The following is a 26,116-nucleotide window of genomic DNA, read 5'->3' as shown; positions in this document are numbered from 1 at the left end:
AGTCCTCACTGCAGGCATCCCGCAGCACTCCTCTTCACTTTTGCATACAGAGGTCAATTGTCCTATTTGATCCAGTAGGACAATCCACATACTGGATGAAAGCAGAAAGTGTAGAGTCCAATGTCACATGGTTGAATGAAGTATACAGAGATCAGCATGAAAGCATCGGGGTGTTGCGTCTGAAGTCTGGCCACAGTTGTGTGGATGATGTCACAGACACACACAGCGATGGTGTGTGAGAACTCCCTGGGCATGTAGTATGGCCAGAGACTCATGGCTAAAAGTTCTATATCACTGCAGCAGATGGTCGTCTTCACCATTTCATTCCCACTGTTTCTTAACACCACCCAGTGTTAATAAACAGTCCGAGCCCCCCACCTTTCCTTTTCTCACTTGCCTTTGTATCTCTGTCCACTCTGACTGTAATGAAGCCCGGTAAAATCAGCATCAGGGATGCTAGGCGCAACAGACTGCATTCTATAAATTCTAATGTTCTTAACTAGTCCAGCCAGCTTGTCCGTCTTGTTGGCCAGTGAGTTCACATTCCCCATTACCACAGATGGAATGCAGAGCTTGTATCTCCATTGCATTGCTACATGCATAGCCCTCAGCTTGGCACTGGCTCTGCAGCCTCGGTACGACCATCTTACTTCATGTAAGCGGGGCATGTAGCCAGCACTGGTGTCGGCTCCATCACGATCAGCTGATTCCTTGTATACACGATACTACCAACACTGTTATTCATTAAAAGTTCCCTAACCATGGAAACAAAAAATACACATTGCGTGTTAGAGATAAAGATAATAATGATAATAACAAGTTTAAGGCAAATATGATAAAAACAAATAAGAATTAAACACAAGAGAACTACTGGATAGACTGCCACTTTTGTTAGTGCTGGGAGACGACACAGTATAGCAGTTGTTGTTGTCATTGCCTCTGTGAAAAAAAAAAAAAAGTATGCGCCCAGGAAATAAAGCTGGATTCCAGCTGACAGCCTTCCAAGATGTATAGAGACAGTGGTGGTCATTCATCAAAACTGATGAACAAATGATCACTGCTCTGAGATCAGTCTGACTGAAGCCTGCACATCACAGAACCAGCATTACATTTAGTAACCATGTGCTCTTTCTACAGAGCAGAACCTCTGCTGAGGTCCAGTCATCACATTTGTATACATTTGCTCCAGTGCTGCTCTGAACAGGACTGAAGTCCCTGCTGCTCTTTATACTGGATGAGCTGCATCACTGACTGACAGCTGATGAAGGGGGACTCTGGAAACACTCATTTATCTACTCTCTTCTATCTTCTTCTCTCTACAGATGGTGATCATGATCTTTGTGAAGAGGACGGTGTGTGAGCTGAGGGAGGATGCTAAAACACACATATTCTACTCACAGTGATGCAGCCAGTGTTCAGTTTCACTCACTCAGCATATAGATGTGTTTCTGTTTTTGCTCTTTGCTTTATGGACTCCACTCAAAACCTCCCACTAACCGAGGCCACAAACTGTGCAGGGTGGCAGCAACACCTCAAAGACCATCATGCTGAGCACAGGGAACCCACAAGGGTGTGTGCACAGCTCGTTGCACTATACAGCACCAACCACATTATTACTTTTGCCGATGACACAACTCTGGTGGCTTCATCGCCAACAACGATGAAGTCAACTGCAGAAGGGAGGTGAGCCTACTTGTGCAGTGGTGTGAAGACAACAATTGCATCCTCATTGCAGATAAAACAATTGTTGAGATTGTTGTTGACTTCAGGAGAGGTTACCCCCAGCATCCCCCAGTGACCGTCGAAGGTGCTGCTGTGGAGAGGGTGAGCAATACCAATATCCTGGGGGTGCACATATCAGATTACCATTCCTGGACTAACAACACAACATCACTGGCCAAGAGGGATCAAAAATGCCTGTACTTACTCAGCACAAGTCACACCCTCCATCACTGGCTGCATCACTGTGTGATACAGAGGCTGCACTGCCTCCTGCCGAAAGACACTGCAACGCAAGTCAGGCCTCAACTGTTCATTGCACTGTTGTGTAAATATATATATAGGCTGATTTTATTTATTTACCATATTTTTCTATATCCAGAATGTCTACTTTTTTTTATCTGTTTTTATCTTGTTTTATTTCTTCACATTTTGTTCATTTAGATTTTTTTATTCTTGTGTGAGAGAGAAACGTTTTTAAATTTTTCTGTATGCCGTGAACATATAGGGAGAGGGAACTGAAAATAAGGAAGTACTGAATCTAATATATCACACAGATTACAGATGGTTCAATATGTGATAATAACATTTATTCATAGAAACATTTGAAGCTTCCAGGATGGATCGTTATCAGGAAACCAGTTGGAAACTAGACAGTGAACTTACCATGAACTGTCCCACTGTTCCTACACACAGTGAACTAACCACACACTCTGAACCTTGACCTGTCCCAATGAGGACCTTTTATATATCTGAGAGCAAGTTCTATAGTTTTTATATTTTATTTCATTTTATTTTATTTTATTTTATTTTATGCGTAACAACACCAAAGCAAATTCCTTGTATGTACAAACATGCTTGGCAATAAAGTCTTTTCTGATTCTGATTCTGATTCTGATTCTGATTCTGAAGTATGACTCGTTATTTTGAACTGAACTGGAAGTAAACAGTCTGTTGAATGTCTTCATGAATTACAAATGGCTGGGCGGCTGTGGCTCAGTAGGTAGAGTGGGTTGTTCATGAACCAGATGGTTAGTGAATGTGCCACATGCCAAAGTGTCCTTGAGCAAGACACTGAACCCCCAGTTGCTACCAGTGCATGGCACTGGTGTGTGAATGTGTGTGCTTGTGTGAGCGAATGGGTAGATGTGTCTGTGACTGTAAAGCGTTTTGAGTACCGAACCCAAACTGGGAGCTAGTTCCACAGGAGAGGAGCCTGATACTACCTCCCATTCTAGTTTTTGAAATTCTAGGAACCACAAGTAGGCCTGCACTTTGAGATGGAAGTGATCTGTTGGGATGATATGAGAATGGTTTATGTCAGGATTTGTGTTATTGCCAGTTTCCACCCGTTACCACATTCACAGAGACACTGTGTCTGACATGCTGTGGTGTCAGTGTGGAATACAGCAGACAACAGCAACGAATGAGCAAATGTAGCAGAATAATGATTATGATACAGACAACTGCAATCAGTTTCACCATTGTCTTTGGTAGTCTTACTCCACGATCCTGCAGAAGGCGTTGTGATGTTCTCTGCAATATGGTGTTGTTAGGACTTCAAGTGAGATCGTGGTGTTTGTGACAGTTCTCGAGGTGTGTGCATGTGTCAACAGGTAGGTGGCGCTTGGCTCTCGTCTACTGTTGTGTTTTCTCGCTGCCCGGACTCGGTTGTATGTCCGATCCGGTAGATGCTGGTGATTCTCTGTTCTGGATACAGGGGTTGTCGTCCGCTTCTCTTCCTGGTTTTGGCTCAACATGAGGCGGGACCTGTCTGCAGTGGCTGACGTTGATCCACATAGCTTGTTCTACAACTTTCACTGCTGTGTGGGTTGTGAGCAGGATCTAGAACCACCCGCACCACCTGGGTTGGTTCCACCTTCAGTTTCTGACCACCACGAAGTCTCCTCGTTCCAAAGTTTTGAGTGGGCCTTCAGCTGGTTTTTTGAAGAGCTGTCTGTCTTATTTGGTGTAATCTAGATGAAATAGCAGCGCAGTAATTTAGCATTGCATCTTCACAAAGAGTTGTGGAAAAGAAACCCTTACCTGGTTGTCCAAGTCCCATTTCTATTGGTCTAGACCATGGGTCAATTTTGCAAAATATGGGAAAAAATGCTTGGGCAGACAGGGAAAGCCATTGGGAACCGTCTACACATTGTTGGAGAAAGTGCAGCCAGATTGAGACCAGAGTCTGCGTTCTGCGCCAGTAGAGAAAGACTGCATAGCCTGCATGTGAGGGGGAGGAAGTGGTTGAGGAGTGAGGTGATGGGCAGGTTGCGGCCTGCTTAACAGCTGCAACCGCTCTTGCATTTTTCCTAGATGCAGGGTTGGTGTTGTTGGTATTAGCCGCACATTTGCATATGGCAACTGCATATGGTCTGAGCCAGAGAAACTAGTCTATTTCATAGAACTTACTGTCTGTGGGAAAATAGAGTTGAGGAGGCTAATGAGTGCAACAGAGCTAAATATGCAGAGTTAGAGCAAAATGGCTGGAGGGCCCATGTTCGCCCGTTAGAGGTGGGCTGCCGTGGATTTGTGTCAAAATCGGCAATTACTCTTCTGAACGAGCTGGGCGTATGCGGAAAAAAACAGAGGACTGTGATATGCAACATGAACCGTGCAGCAGAAAGAGCAAGCAAGAGCAAGAGTGAGCTGGGGAGCTCACTCAGAGACAACATCATCCAAGTCAGAAGACATCATCCGGGGTCTGTAGGTCAATCTACAGACCCTGGATGATGATAACAGCTAACTCCAGACTCAACGGGGAATAGCACTTGCATATAATAACAAAATATTGGTGATATGAACGAGTTTCGTGGCAGATAATGCATTATTTAGAGGCTGTGTTTTGGTGCCCCAGTCACTCCCACTAAATGGATATACACTGATCTACCGAAGGAATACAAATTACACAAAAGTTATATGGGTGAGTAAACGACTGTATTTTTTGCCAGAAATAAGGTCCAGGTTGTAAAAAACAGTAGTTTCCCTTTAACGAAACATCGGTGAAGAGAGGTGCCCACTTGAAAACCCCAGTGACATGCTTTATGCTGCTGTTGACTAGGCCAGGTACTCTGATGTCTTTATGTCAGTTGGTAGTAATATTTCTTTGTTTGTTTAGCTGCTGAGCAGGCTGTACAAGCCAGAAGCATTTACTTAGTTCATTTAGGTTGTAAGTTTAATCGTCATATCACATAACTGTACGTTTGTTAGGGTTCTAAGTTGGACAGGGCCTCTAAATGTGTTTTGCCTGGGATCTTGGTACAATGGATTGTAACATCTAATCCTGTGTATTAACAAATGGCAGTAAGATGAGACACAAACCTTCATAGTCTTATTCAGGGACCTCTAAATGTTTCCAGCAAATACACACATCCTAGACAACTGCCTGCTTGGAGAGTTTGAAATATCAACGGCTGTTTGATGTTACCAGTCTGTGGTTAGTTCACTGTCTTTAAAAACAGTGGGACAGTTTAATGTCTGTAAAAACAGGACCATAGTCTAACGTCTGTGGTAACTTTGCGGTCCATGATCAGAGGTCTAGTCAGTAACAGTGAACATCTCTAGCAACATATGGTTCATGCTGCAGAAAAGCAGTGCAGTAACCAACATGAACAACAGAGGGAGACTCTCACCTGTGTTTCCAGGGGCCTCATGTACAAAGGCTGTGTGTGCACAAAAATGTTCTTGTTCACGGAAAAGTTCAGATGTATTAAGAGTGAAAGACGACTGGACACACTGATATAAAAGCGCTATCACATGATGACTTTGTAAATGTCAACAGGAAACATTTTCATTCAATCAATGTACAGATCGGCGGCACAGTGGAGAGGTGGTGAGCACTGATGCCTCACAGCAAGAAGGTCACCGGTTTGAATCCATGGGCCGGCTGGCCTTTCTGTGTGGAGTTTGCATGTTCTTCCTGTGTCTGCGTGGGTTCTCTCCGGGTACTTCAGCTTCCTCCCACCATCCAAAGACATGCTCATTAGGTTAATTGGTGATTCTAAATTGGCCGTAGGTGTGCGTGTGAGTGTGAATGGTTGTCTGTCTTTGTGTTAGCCCTGCGATGGACTGGCGATCTGTCCAGGGTGTACCCCTGCCTCTCGCCCGATGACAGCTGGGATAGGCTCCAGCAGACCCCCGCGACCCTTAACAGGAATAACCGGGTATAGAAAATGAATGAATGAATGAACAATGTATAGATCATTTGTGATGCGCAAATGCAATTAACCAACACTGTGGCGCGTGGAGGACAGCTGCCAAAGAGGACGTTTTTGCCTTGACTCCAGTGAGTAGCGTTTCCAATTCACTTTCTGTGAAGTTCCTCTTTTTTCCCGTCTTACTCACTCTTATGTTTTCATTTTCTGATCGTGCAGAGAGGGGAATCTCGGGTGCAGGGCAAATATAATTAGCGTATTTAAATGGGAGCATGGGCAAGGAGGGGTTGGGTATAGAGGGTGACATGGGAATCAATTGTCGCTCCCATCCCATCACGAGCCCAAAAAATTTCTGTCACGCAAAATCACGAGAGAAAGACTCCCAAATCCCGTCTCGCTCCCTATGTTGTTGTCTAAAGTTATCAGACTCTGTTCCCCAACTTGCACCCCTGTAGCATGTTTGGTTAATCGCGGTCAAATCACTGAGGTTGCCTTGGAAATTTAGGCTACACTTAGGTTATACGTGCATCATTTTTTAATGTAATCTCCAGCTCCGTCCTGCTCCTGCCACTCCCGTTGATTATTTGCTCTATCCCGTCCCTATCACGTTATCAACAGTGAAATTGACTCCCGTACCGTGACCCGTAGGAGTCCCGAAAAATTGTCACCCTCTAGTTGGGTACAACATGTGCGATCAATTCCACGTTGATTGGGATGTACAAAGGAAATGTGCTCCTGGATCTGGACGGGCACCACGCAACACGTCCTACCAGAGAAGAGTTTGATCAGTGAGTTCAGTTTGAAAGGGACTGAATCCAGGTTTGATCAGTTCAAATATCAGAAACAGGTTTTAATGTTGGTTTAATGATAACAATCAATCCAGGAAGCTTGGGGAACTGTTTCTATGAACAAACTTTAATGTCACAAATTGAACCATCTGTGAGCTGTGTGATATATTACATTTATAAGCCAAAAATGAAAACTAAAGAGCTCTGCACGTCACAGACTACACATGATGTCAGTGAACACATCACAGTCGTCTGCAGGGTGGAGGCTTCCTGCTGTCTCTTAAAATACTATATTTATAAAACATTTCTGCATGTACATGAAGTCAGACTTGTTATTAAAGGTTTGATCTGTTTTTCTGTCTCATTAGTCCAAACGGTGCAGTGTGAGCGCCCCCTGCAGGAGGGATCACAATCAGCTCTAACTCAACCACAACCTATAAATACATGAATTCAACAATAAAATAAATCTCTGGACGGATCTTTCAAAGGTTTGAGACTCAAATAAAGAACACATATTTTATGTGTCAATCAAACACAAAACATTCTGTCTTTACAGAGGCAGACTGTGGTTTTCTGACCTTATTCTAAGATAAACTAGTATTTATTACTGCACTGGACAGGAAACTCTGAGCCCCCTTTTTCTTTTAGGAAAGAAGTAAGGCCTTCTATTACAGTAAATAATAATTCACAGTTTTCCTCAACGGGGACAGAAACTACATGTTCAAACCATGTTGCTTTAAGTGCAGCAGTATATTCTAGAATATTTTAGCATCTCAGTTTTTGTCTGTGAAGGTTCTCAGTCATCGAGGTCATGGTATATCCAAAAAAGGTTCAAAACTGGACTGTAGAGTTTTTGAGAAGACATTTCACCACTAATCTGAGTAGCTTCTTCAGTTCTAAGGGACTGGTGGGAAGTCTGAGGTTTAAATAGGAACTCCTCCTGAAACTTGCTTGTTATGTTAACAACCAGAAACCGGTGCAGCTAATTACCATTAACAATTGGGTACTTACCTGTTGTTGAGGGGGGAATGTTTTTGTCTCTGTCCTCTTCCCTATGAATGGTGCTCTAACGACTCTTGTCAGTCAGAGGCTCCAGTGTCAAGGTATGAATGAGGTTGGAACTTCTTGGGGACAGAAGTTAAAACTGTATTGTAAAACTGTATCTGCCATCTATTTACAATACAGTTTTAACTTCTGTCCCCAAGAAGTTCCAACCTCATTCACACATCGACACTGAGAGTTTGTCTTTTTTGAACCTTTTTTGGATATCTCAGTGCTTCTGAGGATTTACCATTAAAATCTGCTGGTGAACTTTGAATGTTTTTCCAGATTTAAGTTTCTGTGAAGACATATCCTCACTCTTTTATTTAAAAAACAGGAAAATCCTTCTTCATTCAGTAAAGAAAAAATAAAACATTTGGACAATCACTGCTAATCCGTCTTTAAAATTAGTTCCACTAGTGCAGTGCCCGTCGGAAGTACTCCTACAGTGGGAGCCTACAGGTGCTGTGTATGAGGATTAGTGGAAATATTAGAGCGGAAAAAACCTATTTTACCGATATATTTTACATTTCTTATCAAACTTAGCAATGCACATCTTCGTGTCCGTAGCGAGACACCTGCCCAGTTTCAAATCAATCGGGCCAACGGTTCGCGAGATGTGCGTGCCACAGACAGACAGACACACACACACACACACACACACACAGACGCTTCTTGATTTATAGATAGATGGCGGACTACATGCTAGTTTTCCTGCTGGAGAAGATATTGAGCCTATTAGGGTTACCAGGGCAAAATATAATTTCTCCTTGAGTTTGGTTTCTTCTAAAGCCGATTTGTAAACAGTGCTCAAGATTTGTGCGCATGCTCCGCCTCTTCCTCTCATAACATAATGTCCCATACCGTATCAGTCTCAGAAGATGATTGGGGATGAAGAACGTTTTTTGAGGAGTATCGGGATGTAGAGGACATTTTTAAAAGGCGCGGGTTATGTGAGCAGCGCTGTGTGTGGTGTCTGTCTCTAGGCAACAGTGACAGGGGGAGTGGTGTCTGTCTCTAGGCAACAGTGACAGGGGGAGTGGTGTCTGTCTCTAGGCAACAGTGACAGGGGTAGTGGCTACAGTCAGACGGAGCAGAAGAACGGTAAATGAGTAAATGCTTGTTTTAACGATATCTTTAGTGTTTATGGTCCAACCACGAAACTTTGCACTGCACTCCCGCGAACCATTGGGAAGATACATAGCAAATTTGAGGTGGATCGGATAAGTGGTTCGAGAGTTATGCGTGGAACAGACAAACAAACAAACCAACAGAGTGACACACAGACAGACGCTCCTTGCATTATTAGATAGATGTTAAACAGATCTGTAGTAACCTGTAGTGTGGTTCCTATCTGACATCTTTGGAACATGAAGAGAGACATGTTTAAAATTGTTCTTTTTTATGTTTCATCAACAGACTAATCATCATTTTTCATCCAGATGTTCAGGAGAGTCTTTAAGGATTTTGAAAATACTTTCTTTCCAGCTACAAGTATTGTTAAATGATGGTGTGAGAAGATGTATGAAAATGGATGGGGGTTGTAGTGTTGGCTGGGGCTCTGTGATGGCTTCTGGACGTCCTGAGCAGGAGGTTGTTGTGGTGGCACTAAGTGACTGCCTGGGCTACCTGCTCCCACTGACTGTGCTGCTTGGTACTCAATATGAGATCTATGGTGGTGTCATCAGCGGTGATCAAGATTGATGAGAACAGGAAGAGAATTCTGAAATCAGCTCAGAGTTTATTTTGAGTGGACAGAAGAAGGTTGAACGATGAGACAGGGTGAGTGTTAACACAACATTATTATCATTTGAGTCAGTTTTCTCTTTATGGACTGTGGAGGAAAGAAGATTAACAATGAATTTCTGATGGTTTAAAGACTCTGAAAGATAAGTGTGTGTGGTGTTTTCTTGGTGTGACTCTTGAAAAACTTGTTGGTCCTGATTCTTTTGCTCTGAGTTCATAATCAGTGTTGCTTGTTTATCTCTCAGACTGATTCCATCAGAGGAGGACAAGAAGGACAGAGCAGAGTCTCAGGATCCAGATGTCTGTCCATGAAGAGTCCAGACTTCATCGTCCAGACTTCAGTGATGAATCTGGACCTTCAGATACAAAGTAAGAGAACTGCTACAAACGGCTGGAACAGTGTTTAGTGTTGAGGACCTGCAGCTTCCTGTTTCTTCTGTCACATCAGGTTAATAATACTGAGCTCATCTATTTAATGTGCAGTGATCTCAAACAACATTTGGACTTTTACACATTTCTATTAAAAACCTTACAGGGATTTGTAGATCTCATTAATTAAAGGTTCATGGCAGAAGAGTAAACCAGGCACAAAGAAGAAGCAGCATTCTGAGACTTCTCTTTATTCAGTTTCAGTCAACATACAAGCATTTTTCTGCCAAGCTACAGGTAACAGTAGTTCTCATGGGTTTTTAAGGTGAACTCTATTCTAAAAGTTTTTAGATTAAGATTCTTTCAGTCTGTGGTCATTAAAGCTTTAACATGTTCCTGTGGTTTTCTAACCATATTCTAATATGAACGTGTATTTATTACTGCACTGGACAGATAAATCTGAACTCCTTCTAGTTTTAGTAAAGATGAAAATACAACTATGTCAGCAATCAACAACTATAGCTCCCATGAGTCTTTGACACAAAGGAATCTAGTTGAACTTGACTGAGCAGAACATGTTTGATCAGTTTTGGATGCAACATGGTGACAAGACTCAGATCAGACAGCATTACATGACAAACGTCAACATGGAAATGGACGAAGTGTTGAGGACTTTTTTCAGTAACATGACTCTCAGAGGAACTTAACTAGCCTCCATTAATCTGTACATAAAAGTGGAGACTCTGTGTCGGTCTGTTCGTCTCAACAACCGTTCATCTGACCTAGGTCACACCTGGTGGGTGTATTGCTGGGGTCCAGAGTAAATACAGTGTCAAGTGTGAACTGGTCATATTTAGACTAAAAGTTGTTTTCTGTTCACAACAGTTTGTTCTCATCCTCCTTTTCAGTGATGGTGTTTCCTGAAATACATAGCAATATTGCAACATACATATACATGACAGCCCCTGTCATTGCTGAACCTTTGACTCACATTTTTAATTTAACATTCTGCTCTGGTTCTATTCCAGAAGTCTGGAAATCAGCCCTAGTGACCCCTTTACATAAAGGAGGGGACCCAAGTGATTTGAATAACTATAGGCCAATCTCCAAGCTCCCATGTTTAGCTAAGATGTTAGAATCCTTTGTAAATGAACAGTTTCGATCCTTTTTGTCATCATATTCTATATTAAATCCTTATCAGTCTGGGTTCAGAGCTGGCCACAGCACAATTACAGCAGCAACTGCTGTAGTAAATGATATAGCTACTGCTGTTGACAGTAAGAAACATTGTGCAGCTTTGTTTATTGATTTGTCAAAGGCTTTTGACACTGTTAATCACAGGTTACTTCTTGAAAAACTGTCCTCTTTGGGTCTAGATGAAGTTTCCTTTAAATGGTTTCAAGACTACCTCTCTAATAGAACTCAGTGGGTAGATGTGACAGGATCAACCTCAGAGCCATTGAGACTAAATAATGGTGTTCCACAGGGCTCAATTTTGGGGCCACTGCTGTTTGCGTTGTATATAAATGACATCTGTGCTTCAATAGAAAATTGTAAAGTACATTTATATGCAGATGACACAATCCTTTATGCCTATGCACCATCTGTAGAGCAAGCAGTGTCATATCTTCAATGTGCATTTGACTGTGTGCAGAAATCCTTGAAAGATCTTAAACTGGTTCTGAATGAAGCTAAAACTAAGTTTATGATCTTTACTAGATCAAGAAAGTGTGACCTTGATGCCTATAATATCTGTTCCTTAAATGGGACACAAATTGAGCAAGTTTCTCAATACAAATATCTGGGTATTTGGCTAGATAACAAACTATCATTTAGAACACATGTGCTTGATCTCACAAAAAAGGTAAAAATTAAATTAGGTGCACTTTACAGGATTAGATCTTGCTTCTCTTTAGAAAACAGAATGACCATTATTCAAGCAACTATAATGTCAGTCCTAGACTATGGTGACATTGTGTATATGCATGCAGCTCCTTCCATTCTGAAATCACTGGATGCTGTTTACCACAGTTCACTACGTTTTATAACTGGAGATGGTTTTAGAACTCATCACTGTAATCTGTACCAAAATGTTGGATGGTCTTCCCTCCATGATAGAAGGGAAAGGCACTGCCTCCTTTTTGTTTATAAGGCATTAATGGGAAAGTTACCTTTTTACCTAACTTCTCTTCTTAACATAAAATCAATTTGCCACAATACACGTTCACAGGGAATTATATCTCTTCAAACTCCTCAAATTAAATCTGAATTTGGTAAATTAGCTTTTACATTTTTTGCATCTAATAAATGGAACAAATTGCAAGAATTATTAAAATTAGATAGGTTTGTGTCTCTAGACCAATTCAAGGGTATGATTGATGATATGGCTGTTGTACAATGTTCTTGTTTTGACTAATATTTAGACCTTTTATATTATTATTATTATTATTATTATTTATACATACATATTCTTCTTTTCTTTCTGTTTATTATAATTAGTATTATTTCATTTTTTAATTATTTTATTACTTTATACTTTTACCATTATTATTATTATTATTATTATTTTGCCCTTTTTATCTTTTATTGTTCTTGTTTTGTTATTTTGATTATTGTTGTTGTATGTTTTTGTAACTCAGGGCATTGCTGTAAAAGAGCTTGATGCTCAGTCAATTTCTCCCTGAATAAAAAACGGTTGATGATGATGATGATGATAGCTAAGGATACACTGAGCAATGAAATTCTTACTTTACAAGTTCCCTTCACACAACAAAAATAAACAACTAAACTGAACTAAACTAAATGATGAAAGTAAACTTACTCTCAGCACAGAAAAATAAATCAAACTAGATGATCGCAAGCGATCATAAAGGGGTCCATGCTGTGGCAAAGTCGTCCCCGAGTGGGACACAGAGGCATAAGTCACCAGTAGTGCCCCCTATAGACTGTATTGCACGAAACCTGGTGGGCTTGTAAGGAGTCATCCACAGATTATCATTGTCAAATTTCAAGCAGTTTACTGTGGTAGTCTGTGACATATAAACATGTAGTGGTTTCATCAGGATTGCGTGAATACTTCAAAAGTTATAGGCCTTAAAGTCGACCTGAAATGTTTCTGTGGCTCCTGTAGCACCCCCTGTAGACGTAATGTCACGCAACTTCATGGGCGTCTACACAATATTTTACGGATTGTGTATGCCAAATTTCATGAAGATAGCTATTGCAGTTTTTGAGATATTGAAATGTTGCTTTAGTAGCGCCCCCTAGAGACCAAGTTTCGTAAAAGTTGGAGTGCTTGTACAGAATCATATTTTTATCAATGATATGAAGTTTGATTGAGTTTGGGTATATTCTTCACAAAATGTTAACTTTGGAGTTATACTGCGCCACACCTTAAAAAATAATGAGCCATTAACTTTGCAATCAATAACCATGCCAAAAATTTTGTTTCTAGGGCACACAATTCTCGAGATATGGGCCAAAACGTAAATTGTCTTATTATAGCGCCACCTAGCTATAGGCAAGTATATTGACATCTTGGCAAAGTTACCAACTTTGATGCCATTGGCCTTTGCAATTTGTCCTGATCAGAAACTTTTAGGGAAAAACACAAAACCGAAGGCGAAGGCAAAGAAGAAGAATAAACACTGACACTGATGGAATAATCAATAGGGATACTGCAACGTTGTTGCATGGACCCCTGAAAAGTGAGTAAGTGTATAAGGTGCAACTGTCACCATGATAAACATTCAGAATGTGCACATATTGTTGAGGTTGTTGTTCGAATATGCAAAAGATATGTGCAGATTTAAACATCGCCGTTGGTATGTGCAGATGAGACAGTGAGATTGTATGTTTTACAAAGATCAGACTGCAGTCAATCAGTGATGATTCAGTGATTCAAGCTCAGGAGCTCTGGACACAGGTTGGGCAAATATTACAAAATTACAGTCTTAGTGGAACGATACTTCAAACAGCAAATATTAAATGACTAGAGATTAAAGTAAAGTGTAAATATTATTGATGAGTCTGTACTTGAAGTCATCATTTTACAAAGGTGTTCTGCAGCTTATGTAGGCAACAAAGACATGCTACCACAGAGGGAGGGTCAGCAGGTGAAATCAGGTTTCTCTGAGTACTCCTTGTATTCTGGTAACCAGGCTTCTGGTTGAATGAAGAAATCGGCTGACTGGAGAAGACTGACTGTAACTGAAGTTGATGTAAACTCACTGAGTGTTACTGGTTTACCTCTCAGACTGACTGAAGTCCAGAAGATGGAGGAAGAGGAGGACAGAGCAGAGTCTACAGTATCCAGCTGTCTCTCTATGAAGAGTGACTGGTCCAAAGATAAACCTCCACACTTCAATGAAGAACCACAACCCCAAGACACAAAGTAAGAGACTGTTTCTACTGTAAACTGACCTGATGGAAGATGATGATTTTAGGATGAAGCAGAAATGTTCTGCTGAAAGATTTATAGTGATGATGCAGATGTTTTAGTGCAGGTAGGTAAGATCCTAGTCTGGGTTTTAGAACCAGGAAGTACTGATGGTATTTCTGTAGTAAAACACCTGAGAACCTCCATTTCAGAATGTCCACTCATCAATATTCAGATATATTTGTCCTAATGTTGAAGTCTGTGAAGATTTTCAATCTGCAAATGATTTTAGTGATGAAGAAATGTGTTGACAGAGAGAGGAAGAGGAGTCCTGTTTCTGTGGAGGAGCAGCTGTCCTGCTGTGCTTTGTGTCAGGACGTCCTGAAGGATCCAGTCTCTAGCAGCTGTGGACACTGGTTCTGCAGACAGTGCATCACCTCATACTGGGACCAGTCTGCTTCATCAGGAGACTCCTCCTGTCCCCAGTGTGGACCAAGATCCAGAAGAAGACCTGGACTGCAGACAGCCAGTCAGAGCAGCACTGTACAAAGTAAGACTGTACATCTGTCTGCTGATGGACTCTTTTCTGGAAACCTGTTGATTTAATCCAGACACATTGTTGTGTTCTACAGCATGGGGATTTAAGATCATTCTAAATATCATTGTAAATGAACTCCCAGTGAAATGTCACTGCATTGTTTCTGCTCCAGAGTAGTAACAGCAGGACAGAGAGGAGTGAATGCTGTGTATTACAGACAGTCACACTGACTAACAGCCAGACAGCAGCCTGAGACACAACAAGAGAGAGACTCTGAACAACAGCCCACATTAGCTTTCCTGCTAACGTCTCCTTCTTCTCTAACCTACACACATCTTGTCCTGCAGATCCACTTGTTGAACAAGAACCAAACAAACATCCACTGAGGAAAACTGCTCTGCTAACATCAGTTTGTAGCAGTAGATAGTGAAGCAGCTGATGAGTAGCAGCACTTTGAACAGCTTCAAAACTTCACATATATTGTTAGAATATTTAATTAGTTTAGATTCCTCAATTTTAATTTATTCTCTTATTCTCTCTCATTATTCTCTTTTGTTTTCCTGCACTTCACATATCAGCTTTATTTTACTCTTCACTGAATTCTTTCCTCATAACTGAGCTTTGTTAATTATTTATTATTGCTGTAGTTGTCATCTGATTATCAGTATTTGGTTGGTGGTGCTATTAAAACCAAGAAATTAACATATTGTGCACAATTTTATTGGTAGCTTAGTCTTAAATATTACAACAAGGAAGGAACAACAACAGTGAGCTGTTAGATGAAGAGCTGCAGTCAACCTGGTGAAGCTCAACCTGCTGCCTCTGCTGTCAATCAAACACTACCACAAGAAAAAAGAGCATTTCTAATGTTTCCTCCAAAAATGTTTCATTGTCAGAAGAAAAAACTCTTTACAACACATTTAAAAGTCAGTTTGTTTTCTCTTCTTTCTGAATTCAAACAGGGATGAGTGTTTTGTTTCTGTCTCACGTTTGTTCTTCTTTCCAGCAGATGTTGGTCTGCAGGAGGTTTTAGATGAACATAAGATCAGTCTGAGGAGGAGATGTGAACATGTGACTGAAGGAAGTGATGTAACAGGAAGTAGAACCCTCCTCAACAGGATCTACACTGAGCTCTACGTCACAGAGGGACAGAGTGAAGAGGTTAATACCCAACATGAGGTGAAGCAGCTTGAGATAGCTTCCAAGATGAAGGCCCTGCATGACACTCCAATCAAGTGCCACGACATCTTTAAAGCCTTACCTGACCAACAGAGACACATCAGAGTGGTTCTGACCAACGGTGTCGCTGGTGTTGGAAAAACCTTCTCAGTGCAGAAGTTCACACTGGACTGGGCAGAGGGTTTGGAAAACCAAGATGTCAGTGTGGTGATTGTGCTTTCGTTCAGAGAGCTGAACTTGATCAAAGATGAGCATTACAGTCTTCTCAGCCTGCTCCATGTTTTCCATCCAACATTACAGAAGGTCACAGCAGAGGAGCTGGCTGTCTGTAAACTTTTGTTCATCTTTGACGGCCTGGATGAAAGCAGACTCTCATTGGACTTCACCAACAGGAAGGTTGTGTCTGATGTCACACAGAAGGCATCAGTCAACGTGCTGCTGACAAACCTCATCAAGGGGAAACTGCTTCCCTCGGCTCTGGTCTGGATCACTTCCCGACCTGCAGCAGCCAATCAGATCCCTCCTACATGTGTTGACAGGGTAACAGAAGTACGAGGCTTCACTGACGCCCAGAAGGAGGAGTACTTCAGGAGGAGGTTCAGTGATGAAGAGCTGTCCAGCAGAATCATCTCCCACATCAAGACATCCAGGAGCGTCCACATCCTGTGTGGAGTCCCAGTCTTCTGCTGGATCACTGCTACAGTTCTGGAGCACATGTTGACTACAGAGCAGAGAGGAGAGCTGCCCAAGACCCTGACTGACATGTACTCACACTTTGTGATGGTTCAGACAAAGAGGAAGAAGAACAAGTACCATGAGGGACATGAGACGAGTCCACAGGAGCTGATGGAGGCTGACAGGGAAGTTCTTCTGAAGCTGGGGAGGCTGGCGTTTGAACATCTGGAGAAAGGAAACATCATGTTCTACCAAGAAGACCTGGAGCTCTGTGGTCTTCATGTGATAGAGGAGTACTCAGGAGTTTGTACAGAGATCTTCAGAAGAGAGAGTGTGATCTTCCAGAAATCAATCTACTGCTTTGTTCACCTGAGCGTTCAGGAGTTTCTGGCTGCAGTCTACATGTTCCACTGTTACACTAACAAGAAGACAAAGGTGCTGAAGGACTTCCTGAGTAAGAAATACGAAAAGAAGAAATCAAACTTTTTTTTTCTCAAGAAACTTTCCAAACACTATGGAAAGGAGCCCAGCTGTGTCTCATCTCTGGATGACTTCCTGTATGGAGCCATAGAGAAATCCCTGCTCAGTAGAAATGGTCACCTGGACCTGTTTGTTCGCTTCCTTCATGGTCTCTCTCTGGAGTCCAACCAGAGACTCTTAGGAGGTCTGCTGGGTCAGACAGAGAACAGTCCAGAAATCATCCAGAGAACTATCAACAACCTGAAGAAGATGAACACTAATGACATCCCTCCTGACAGAAGCATCAACATCTTCCACTGTCTGATGGAGATGAATGACCTCTTGGTTCTTCAGGAGATCCCAGAGTTCCTGAAGTCAGAGAACAGATCAGATAAACTCTCTGAGACACACTGTTCAGCTCTGACCTACATGCTGCAGATGTCAGAAGAGGTTCTGGATGAGTTGGACCTGAAGAAGTTCAACACATCAGAGGAGGGACAACGGAGACTGATCCCAGCTGTGAGGAACTGCAGAAAGGCTGAGTCAGTGCTCATGTGATCATTAACTGAATCAATCAGTGGAGATTAGTATATAAGTTAATAATAATAATAATAATAATAGATTTTAGTTGTGGGCATGAAGTTGCTGAGTTCCTATCGTTCCCAATCACTTCCACTTTGTCATAATACCACTGACAGGTGACTGTGGAATTTTTAGTAGTGAGGAAATTTCACAACTGGACTTGTTGCACAGGTGACATCCTCTCACAGTATCACTCTGAATTCTCTGAGCTCCTGAGAGCAACCCATTCTTTCACAAATGTTTGTAGAAACAGTCTGCATGCTTCGGTGCTTGATTTTATACACCTGTGGCCATGGAAGTGATTGGAACACCTTAATGATGGAACATGGCCAGATATCAGCGAGGAATGCATAATGTTGGTTACTAGAGAGGACGAAGAAGGGAGGCAGGCTTTTACCAGCTGGGTTGGAAGAGGATCTAACTGACAGGTTGATGGTTTGGACTTTAAACAATCTAAGAAACTTCAGCGTACGTAACATTGGAGTAGTACTTGGTCTTCGCTGGGGAGAGAGCATCCTTATAATGAAGAAGTATGGGTATGGTATATTTGTTTATGCACAACAAGTCCAATTTTTGTGTGAAGACGTCCACTTGCCACCCTTTAGCCTTGAGTTGACAGAGCTCAGGTGTGTACCATGGTGATGAGTGAGTGAAGGAGGCAATCCAGACTTTTAGTGGAGCATGAGTTTTTAAAAGGCAGTGAAAATGGTCATAGTAGTGGTGTACTAGATCATCAGTTAAGAGTAAGTTGGCAAACTGTTGATTTTGGCGTTAAAAGCAGATAAATCAATATTTTTATTACAAAATGAAACTAGGCGTGTTTATTATGGGATAGGGTTAACTCAGTATTGAAGAGTATTAGCACATGATCAGAAATGGGAAGATCAACTGGCACGCAATCGTGTGGGGTGAGGCCAGAGCAGCAAATCAAGTCTAATGTGTGTCCCTTGGAAATCTAGAAATCTATGTATTGGTGCAATCCAAAGCTATCCAAACAAGATGTAAAGTCTCTGGTGAGTATATTAGTGGTATTGTCCATAAGTATATTAAAATCCCCCAATAGTATTATGTTGGAAGAAAGAAAACTTAAATGTGTGAAAAATGTGACAAATTCATTTATGAAGTCATGATTTGGCTTAAGTGGTCAGTGGACAACAGCAACCATAGTGGGAGTAGGTCCTCTTAGTTGTGTTAAAGTGGATTCAAATGAAAGAAACGATGATACAGACACAGGCAAGACTTTCCACTTCTTGCGGTGGATTATCACAAGACCTCCTTCTCTCCTAAAAGCACATGGATGACAGAATGACATAAATCCAGGAGGAGTAGATTCATTAATTTGGGAAAAGTCATTAGGCTGTTGCCTCATTTCAGTCAAACACAAAAAGTCAAGCTTATCTTCTAGATGGTCCTGGATAAGATGATCCTTGTTTGTAAGCGAGCAGACATTGAGTAGCCCGAAGATGATGTTGGCGTTTTTGTGTTTGACATTCTCATTAGCCGACCCGGTTAGGCTGGCCATTAGCTGTGGTCAACTTCCCAACCAGCCTTTCTTGAGGTGAGGTGAGTTGAGGACCAAAAAAGATTTTATTGGTTTGGAGTCGTCAAAGTGGAAGCTCTAACAAAGACAATCGATGCAACAATCGATGATCACCTCACTCTGATTTTGTTTGTTTTCTAATCGCAGACTTACTGGATGTGAACTCTCAGAGACTCACTGTGAAGTTGTGGCCTCAGCTCTGAAGTCCAACCCTTCCTATCTGACAGAGCTGAACCTGAGTAATAATAACCTGAAGGATTCAGGAGTGAAGCGTCTGTCTGCTGGACTGGAGAGTCCAAACTGTAGACTGGAGACTCTGAGGTCAGTTCACTGACTGAAGCTGTTGTAGGTTTTCTTTATCTATTAATTTCAAATCACTGACTGTGTCAAATGTTCTTTAGTTGATAAAAATTCAATGGCTGAACAATAGTTTTTCCTTGTGGCTCCAAATAGAAATGAAGGGTTCATTTAAAGGTGACAGAAGTGGAGTCATGACGGGGAGATGACGTGAGCCTCCACAGGTTCATGTTGTGCTCCATCACTCAGTGAAGATGAAGTCAGTACTGATGAGGCTGTAGAGTGTGTGAGGACGTGAATGAGGCTGTTGAAGATCTGATGATAGCAGATAAAAACAGGCTGCAGAGAGTCTGAGAGAGAGACAGGTCAGAGAAAGAAGAGAACGACATGAATGGAAAACTTGATGAAGGTGAAATTAGGAACTGTGATGATGTCAGAAGCTGACATGGCTGCTACAGAGACAAGCCACACAGCTGATGTGGTGAGGTGTGTGTTAAAGCAGAACCCTAAACAGCAGCCTAACACAGGCCCATAATTGGCCCTGATTTCTGGGCCAGAACAGAGTTTGTGTTCCTGAACAAATCACACTCTGTTTCAGAATCATCAACTATTGTAACTCTCAGAGGTTAAACATGGAGTGTATGAAGAGATCTCTGATCAGTAAAGTTTGAACTGCAGCACAAACTCCCTTCTGTTTCTGCTGCTCATTTAAACCTGACAAAAGGTTGAGCTCATTTCAAGAGTCGAGGGTGTCTCACTACAAAGGCTCAGTGTCCTCTGGTTTTTAGCCTCCACCCAGGAATTAGTACCTGTTTTTAGCCTCATATTACTGTTTGTGCAAAATATAATGAAGATCCACAGCAAGAGAAGGACAAAGTCAGTCAAACATGTCTAACCACATATTTTACTCATTATTCAGACTGTGGAACTGCAGTTTGTCAGAAATCAGCTTTGATTATCTGGTCGCAGCTCTGAAGTCCAACCCCTCACATCTGAAACATCTGGTCCTGAGTTACAACAGTCTGAAGGATTCAGGAGTGAAGCAGCTGTGTGGTTTTCTGGAGAGTCCAGACTGTAGACTGGAGACTCTGAGGTCAGTTCACTGTCTGTTACTGTTGTAGATCTGATATGTTTAATCACCAACTTAATCTATTCCATGTTCATCTAGAACTTTCCTCCACATATCTGTAAATGTTCTTTAGTTCAAGATGAGTGTTTGTATCAGAAACTGTAGAAAATGTCCACTGTTAGTTGTTAAAGTCAATGAAGCTTAAAGGCTGTTAGGACACAGTAATGTTGAGCTGCACATTTAAAACCTGAACACATCTGATTGAATTACTCATGATTTCATCTACATCTTTTATTCTTTATTCAGAATGATATCCTGCAGTATATCAAAGATCAGCTGTTATTCTCTGGGACCAGCTCTGAAGTCCAACCCCTCCCATCTGAAACATCTGAACCTGAGTTACAACAACCTGAAGGATTCAGGAGTGAAGCAGCTGTGTTGTTTTCTGGAGAGTCCAGACTGTAGACTGGAGACTCTGATGTGAGTTCACTGACTTTTACTGTTGTAGATCTGATATGTTCAATCACCAACTGAAGTTCATTTATTCTCATATACCTTTATTGTTCCTCAAACAGGAGACAAATAAGAACACATTTAAATAACTGCATACTGTTGATGGCGGTGTTACTTGTTAACACACATATGAGTCGCTCAGATTGTACAGGTATAGGAACATGAAATACTTTTATGTCAATGAAAGGTCCTTTTAAATACATGAACATGAGTTTGTGTGTGTGTGAGAGAGAGACTTTGTAGAAGGATGACATGGTGACGAGCCACATTAACATGGAAAGAAATGGAAAGAAAGAAAATGAAAACATAAGAATGAGTAAGATGGGAAAAAAGAAGAACTTCACAGAAAGTGGATTGAAGACGCTACTCACTGGAGTTAAGGTGCACAAAAATGTCCTCTTTGGCAGTTCTCCTCCACGCGCCACAATGTTCGTTAATGCATTTGTGCATCACATATAATCTGTACATTGACCGAATTGTTTCATCATGTGATAGTGCTTTTATAACAATGTGTGTGCAGTCGATAGCTCCAATTCCATTCAGAAAACCGTCTGTTGCTGCAAATTGCACTTTAATGTTGACCTGCTCAGATGCATTGTGGATATTTGATATACCTGGCTGACATACGGATAATTCTGTCCAACACGGCTGGCACACTCCCAATCGGTCGGACTAATTGTTTTCACATTAATGACAGTTTCCCAGCATCACCTCTAAGTGTCGCCAAAGGATCAACAGCTGTAGAAGCCAGCGTATGCCTGTGTGAGGCATGAGGCACGTGCAAGTTTGCGGTCATTTCACTCTTGATACATCTTAACTTTTCCGTGAACAAGTACATACGTAACGTTTTTGTGCACATGTACCCTTCGTACATGAGGCCCCAGGTGAGGAGGGAGGTAAGGAGGATAAAAGCAAGGAAGGCTACTGGCCCTGATGGCATCAGTTTCAGACTTCTCAAGGACTGTGCAGATCAACTCTGTGAGATTTTTCTGTACATCTTCAACTTGAGCATCAGTCTGGAAAAAGTTCTGTTCCTGTGAATCACTTCAGGCCAGTAGTCTTAATCTCTCACCATGAAGACCATGGAGAGGATCATCCTTGGCAACCTCTGTCATCTGGTGCACAGATGTTTTTTTTCACCTTAGCGACTGTGTGTCTGATGTGGTAGTCTGCAGCACAGGGGTGCCACATGGTACTGTGCTTTCTTCACGTTGTACACATCAAGGTCAACAATAACTCACATGTTGACTTGGCCTCGTTTTAGTTTTGTTTTTTGCAGTAATTTCTTAAAATATTTTTTTGCACAAATACAATCTGCTTTTTGCACGCCCTTATGTTGCACAAACCACTACCTCACCATCTCATAGTCTTTATAGTTTATTTATTTGTAAGGTTTCCATCACTACCATGTACATACAGAAATGTCTTTATATTTCTATTTTTCTATATTTCCTGTGTTGTTATTTTTTGAATATATTTTTCAAGTGTGTTATTGTTTTTCGTAATTTCCCTGTCAAATGTGTTATTATTATTATTATTATTATTATAATTATTATATATTTTTGTCAAATTCTGCACAACGGTGACAAGGAATTTTCCCATAAGTTGGATAAATAAACATTGTCTTATGACTTATGTCTTATGTCTTTCATGATTTTATCTACATCTTTTGTTCTTTATTCAGATTGAGGAGCTGCAGTTTGTCAGAGGTCAGCTGGGATTATCTGGTCTCAGCTCTGAAGTCCAACCCCTCCCATCTGAAACATCTGGACCTGAGTATCAACAATCTGAAGGATTCGGATGTGAAGCAGCTTCTTGATCTCAAGAACAGTCCAGACTATAAACTGGAGACTCTGATGTGAGTAGAGGGTTCCAGTCACTCCATGCTGCTTTCATCAGTATTGTCCTAAACACAGTTAGTATCAAAGATCCAGTGTTTCCTGTAAACCTGCAGCTTCTCAGTGAAGCTGTGAGAGGAGAATGGAGACAGGCTTCAGGATTGGACAGAAAGACAGAGAGAGAGACAACAGTCAGCCAATCAGATGAGCCAGATACTTGTTGTGATCACGTGTTTGAGTTTATGTGAAGACGACTGTTGTTGTTGTGTTGATGTGTCCAGTAAATAAAGCTGGATTCCAGCTGACAGTCTTCCAAGATGTATAGAGACAGTGGTGGTCATTCATCAAATCTGATGAACAACTGATCACAGCTCTGAGATCAGTCTGACTGAAGCCTGCACATCACAGAACCAGCATTACATTTAGTAACCATGTGCTCTTTCTACAGAGCAGAGCCTCTGCTGAGGTCCAGTCATCACATTTGTATATATTTGCTCTGGTGCTGCTCTGAACAGGACTGAAGTCCCTGCTGCTCTTTATACTGGATGAGCTGCATCACTGACTGACAGCTGATGAAGGGAGACTCTGGAAACACTCATTTATCTCCTCTCTTCTTTCTTCTTCTCTCAACAGATGGAAGTGATGACCTTTGTGAAGAGGGTGGTGTGTGAGCTGAGAGAGGATGAGCTGTGTCCTGATGATCCAGAGAGGTTGAAGCAGCAGCAGCAGCTTGTGTGTAGAGACTCTGACTGTAGATAAATGCTGCAGAATAAACCACATGTTCAGCAGAAACATGAGCTAAAACACACACATTCTACTCACAGTGATGCAGCCAGTGTTCAGTTTCACTCACTCAGCGTATAGATGTGTTTCTGTTTCTGCTCTTTGCTTTATGGACTCCACTGAGTATTTAAGTGTGAAAATAGTCAGTAAACAAAACAAAAATATTGCTCCATCATGTATCCACAGAGATTGTTTGGAATGAAGTTTGTTGTGCAATAGCAGAATGTCTCTTGTATCACTAATCACCATTATATCAAGGGTTGAGATCTGTTGTGATGAAAACCGCATGGAAAATACCAGACTATACTGTTTATATATGTCACATATTAATAATATATCCATAAAAAAACGCTCAAAAGGTGAGCTGGAGGCTGTAAAGGTAACATTGCAACAATATAATGTCTAATATCTAACTGCTACAAGCACAAAACACTGGAGGAGGAACTAAATCAGGTGTGTGACAGGATAAAGCCAGCCACACTTGCCAGTAATTGAGGCCACACCTGGCTCAGTAGGTAACAGTCTGGAGTCACAAGTCAGACTTTCCACAAGATTTTTTCTTTGCAACAAGATAATGAGTCCAAACACACCCTCGAAGGCTTACCTCCACAATCACCTGACCTCAACCTGTAGATGAACAATAAAGCTGAAGTTTATCATTTTGATCAGTGCATGAGACATATGCACTGGGTGAAAAGTGTGATTTTCGTCCCCGTAAACGCCCGGAGATCTCCCTAATTTTCGGCAGTTAATGACAATTTGCAACCCGCGAAGGTCGCGTTTGCCTGTGCCACAAATTGTCGTTAACATACCATGACGCGTGAGATCTCGCTAATGGTTCTAATTAGCATATGAATGCAGCGAAACCGTGCCTGGCCAGGTCTGGCTTGAGTATCCTTAGTCAGTATTGGATGAAACCACTACTTTCAAACAAGTAAAATCACTCATGATTGGCAGCGAAACCGCGCCTGGTCAGGCCAGGCTTGAATGTCCTTACACAGTATTGGATGAAACCACAACTTTCAAACGAGTAAAATCACTCGTGATTGGTTGGCAGATCTGTCACATTGGTCACACCGGCTCATAATAAATGTAAACCTCAATAATAAGATAATTAATATATTATATTTATTTATTTATTTATATGATATGTTATTATGCTGTATATTCATGTCATTGTTATCCTAGGCTACTACACTATTATTACCATCAAGGACATGAATGAATTTATTGAGGAAAATAACATTTGCCAAGAACATGTTTAAGCAAAAAAAGAGCTTATCAAAACAAACACACAACTATGAACAAAGTGAGGATCTGCCCACACAACATATGGGTAGCTCAGGAGCAGCCCAAAAGTTACAGCTCTGTTAACTGGCTGTTTGATGGCGGCGTTCTCTCACTGAGGGAGGCCCGTTTTGCAGACGCCTATGGTGCGTGACTCTGTACTTCGGAGTCGCCTCTAAACGGGACTGCAGCGTGGCACAGAGTTCAGAGAGCTCCGGGCTGCGAAAGGACGGAGCTCTTACAATCCATCCAGACACCCCGCCAACAACGCCGTCTTCCTCATCAGACATCAGGTCTACGGTGGCGGACTTGAGTTCAACCTCGTCCTCTGCTAGCACACTGTCTCGCTGTAAAAAACAATCAATTAAGACAATCAGTACTGTGCGATGCACTGCATATGAACACAACACATCTATCAATGCACCAGAAAAATAGTCACCAAAAAAAGTCTTACCCTCTTTCTTCTCGACCGACCCCGAGCTGAACTCTTCGCAGCCTCCGCCTGCGATGCAAATTCATGCTGGTTATATCTGAAGTTCCTGCGTACTGTCTCGTAGTAGGTCTTACAGGCGGCTGGAAAACAATTAAATGAGAGTGGTATGAATAAAAATCAAACGTAAGCCACAGTAACATTAAACAAGGAAGGGGAAACAGTAAATAAGTTAATAAGCATACTATTTAAGCTTAAATCTTACCCTTGCTCCGGTTCGTAGCGCATGCGATTGGTGTCTGAGTTGTGAAGACGGCGTAGCTACTGCTTCCTGTAAATTACAAGACAGAAAAATACACTTTAATAAAGCAACTTTCACTGGTTTTGCTCACTTGTTCTTTTGCAAGGCTATAGGCTACTCTTAGCTTTGGTTTTAGGCTAGGATACTTTTAGCTTAGCTAGCAGTCATCGAACATATTCTTACCGCAGTCTTGGGATTGTGCACCCGTCTTCTCTTCCTAGAGTTAGTCTCTCCCGCAGTTTTTCGACTCCAGAGCAGCCAACTTATCCTCTATGGACAGCAACCTGGAGTTTACCGTATCGCTGAGTTGAGTTAACTGCTCATTCATCTCGGCAGCAACTCGATTAAGTTGACGAGATAATCCACTGATAGCAACCAGCAGTTTCTTCTCGTCAGTCTGCGGACTGCCTGGAAGATGTTGATCGCG

General features: G+C 41.7%; 2 protein-coding genes across 2 annotated transcripts in view; both read left to right on the top strand.

The window, feature by feature from the left end:
• LOC311488306 (protein NLRC3-like) overlaps window positions 1-26,116 on the top strand; it is a 74,483-nt gene that overhangs the window by 12,145 nt on the left and 36,222 nt on the right. The gene's annotated exons all lie outside the window — the stretch shown is intronic.
• Window positions 8,091-23,982, top strand: LOC311488309 (protein NLRC3-like). The gene is made up of 9 exons (XM_084544939.1): window positions 8,091-9,820; window positions 14,076-14,213; window positions 14,513-14,727; window positions 15,746-17,591; window positions 19,319-19,492; window positions 20,388-20,561; window positions 20,844-21,017; window positions 22,735-22,908; window positions 23,522-23,982. Exons 1-9 carry the CDS (start codon window positions 9,750-9,752, stop codon window positions 23,529-23,531), a joined length of 2,976 nt encoding a protein of 991 aa, XP_084401065.1. The 5' UTR covers window positions 8,091-9,749; the 3' UTR covers window positions 23,532-23,982.

Source organism: Chelon labrosus, assembly GCF_963514085.1.
Source record: "Chelon labrosus genome assembly, chromosome: 5".
Taxonomy (NCBI): Eukaryota; Metazoa; Chordata; class Actinopteri; order Mugiliformes; family Mugilidae; genus Chelon; species Chelon labrosus.
The sequence above is the reverse complement of the archived record's forward strand: the minus strand, read 5'-3'. Positions and strand labels throughout refer to the sequence as shown.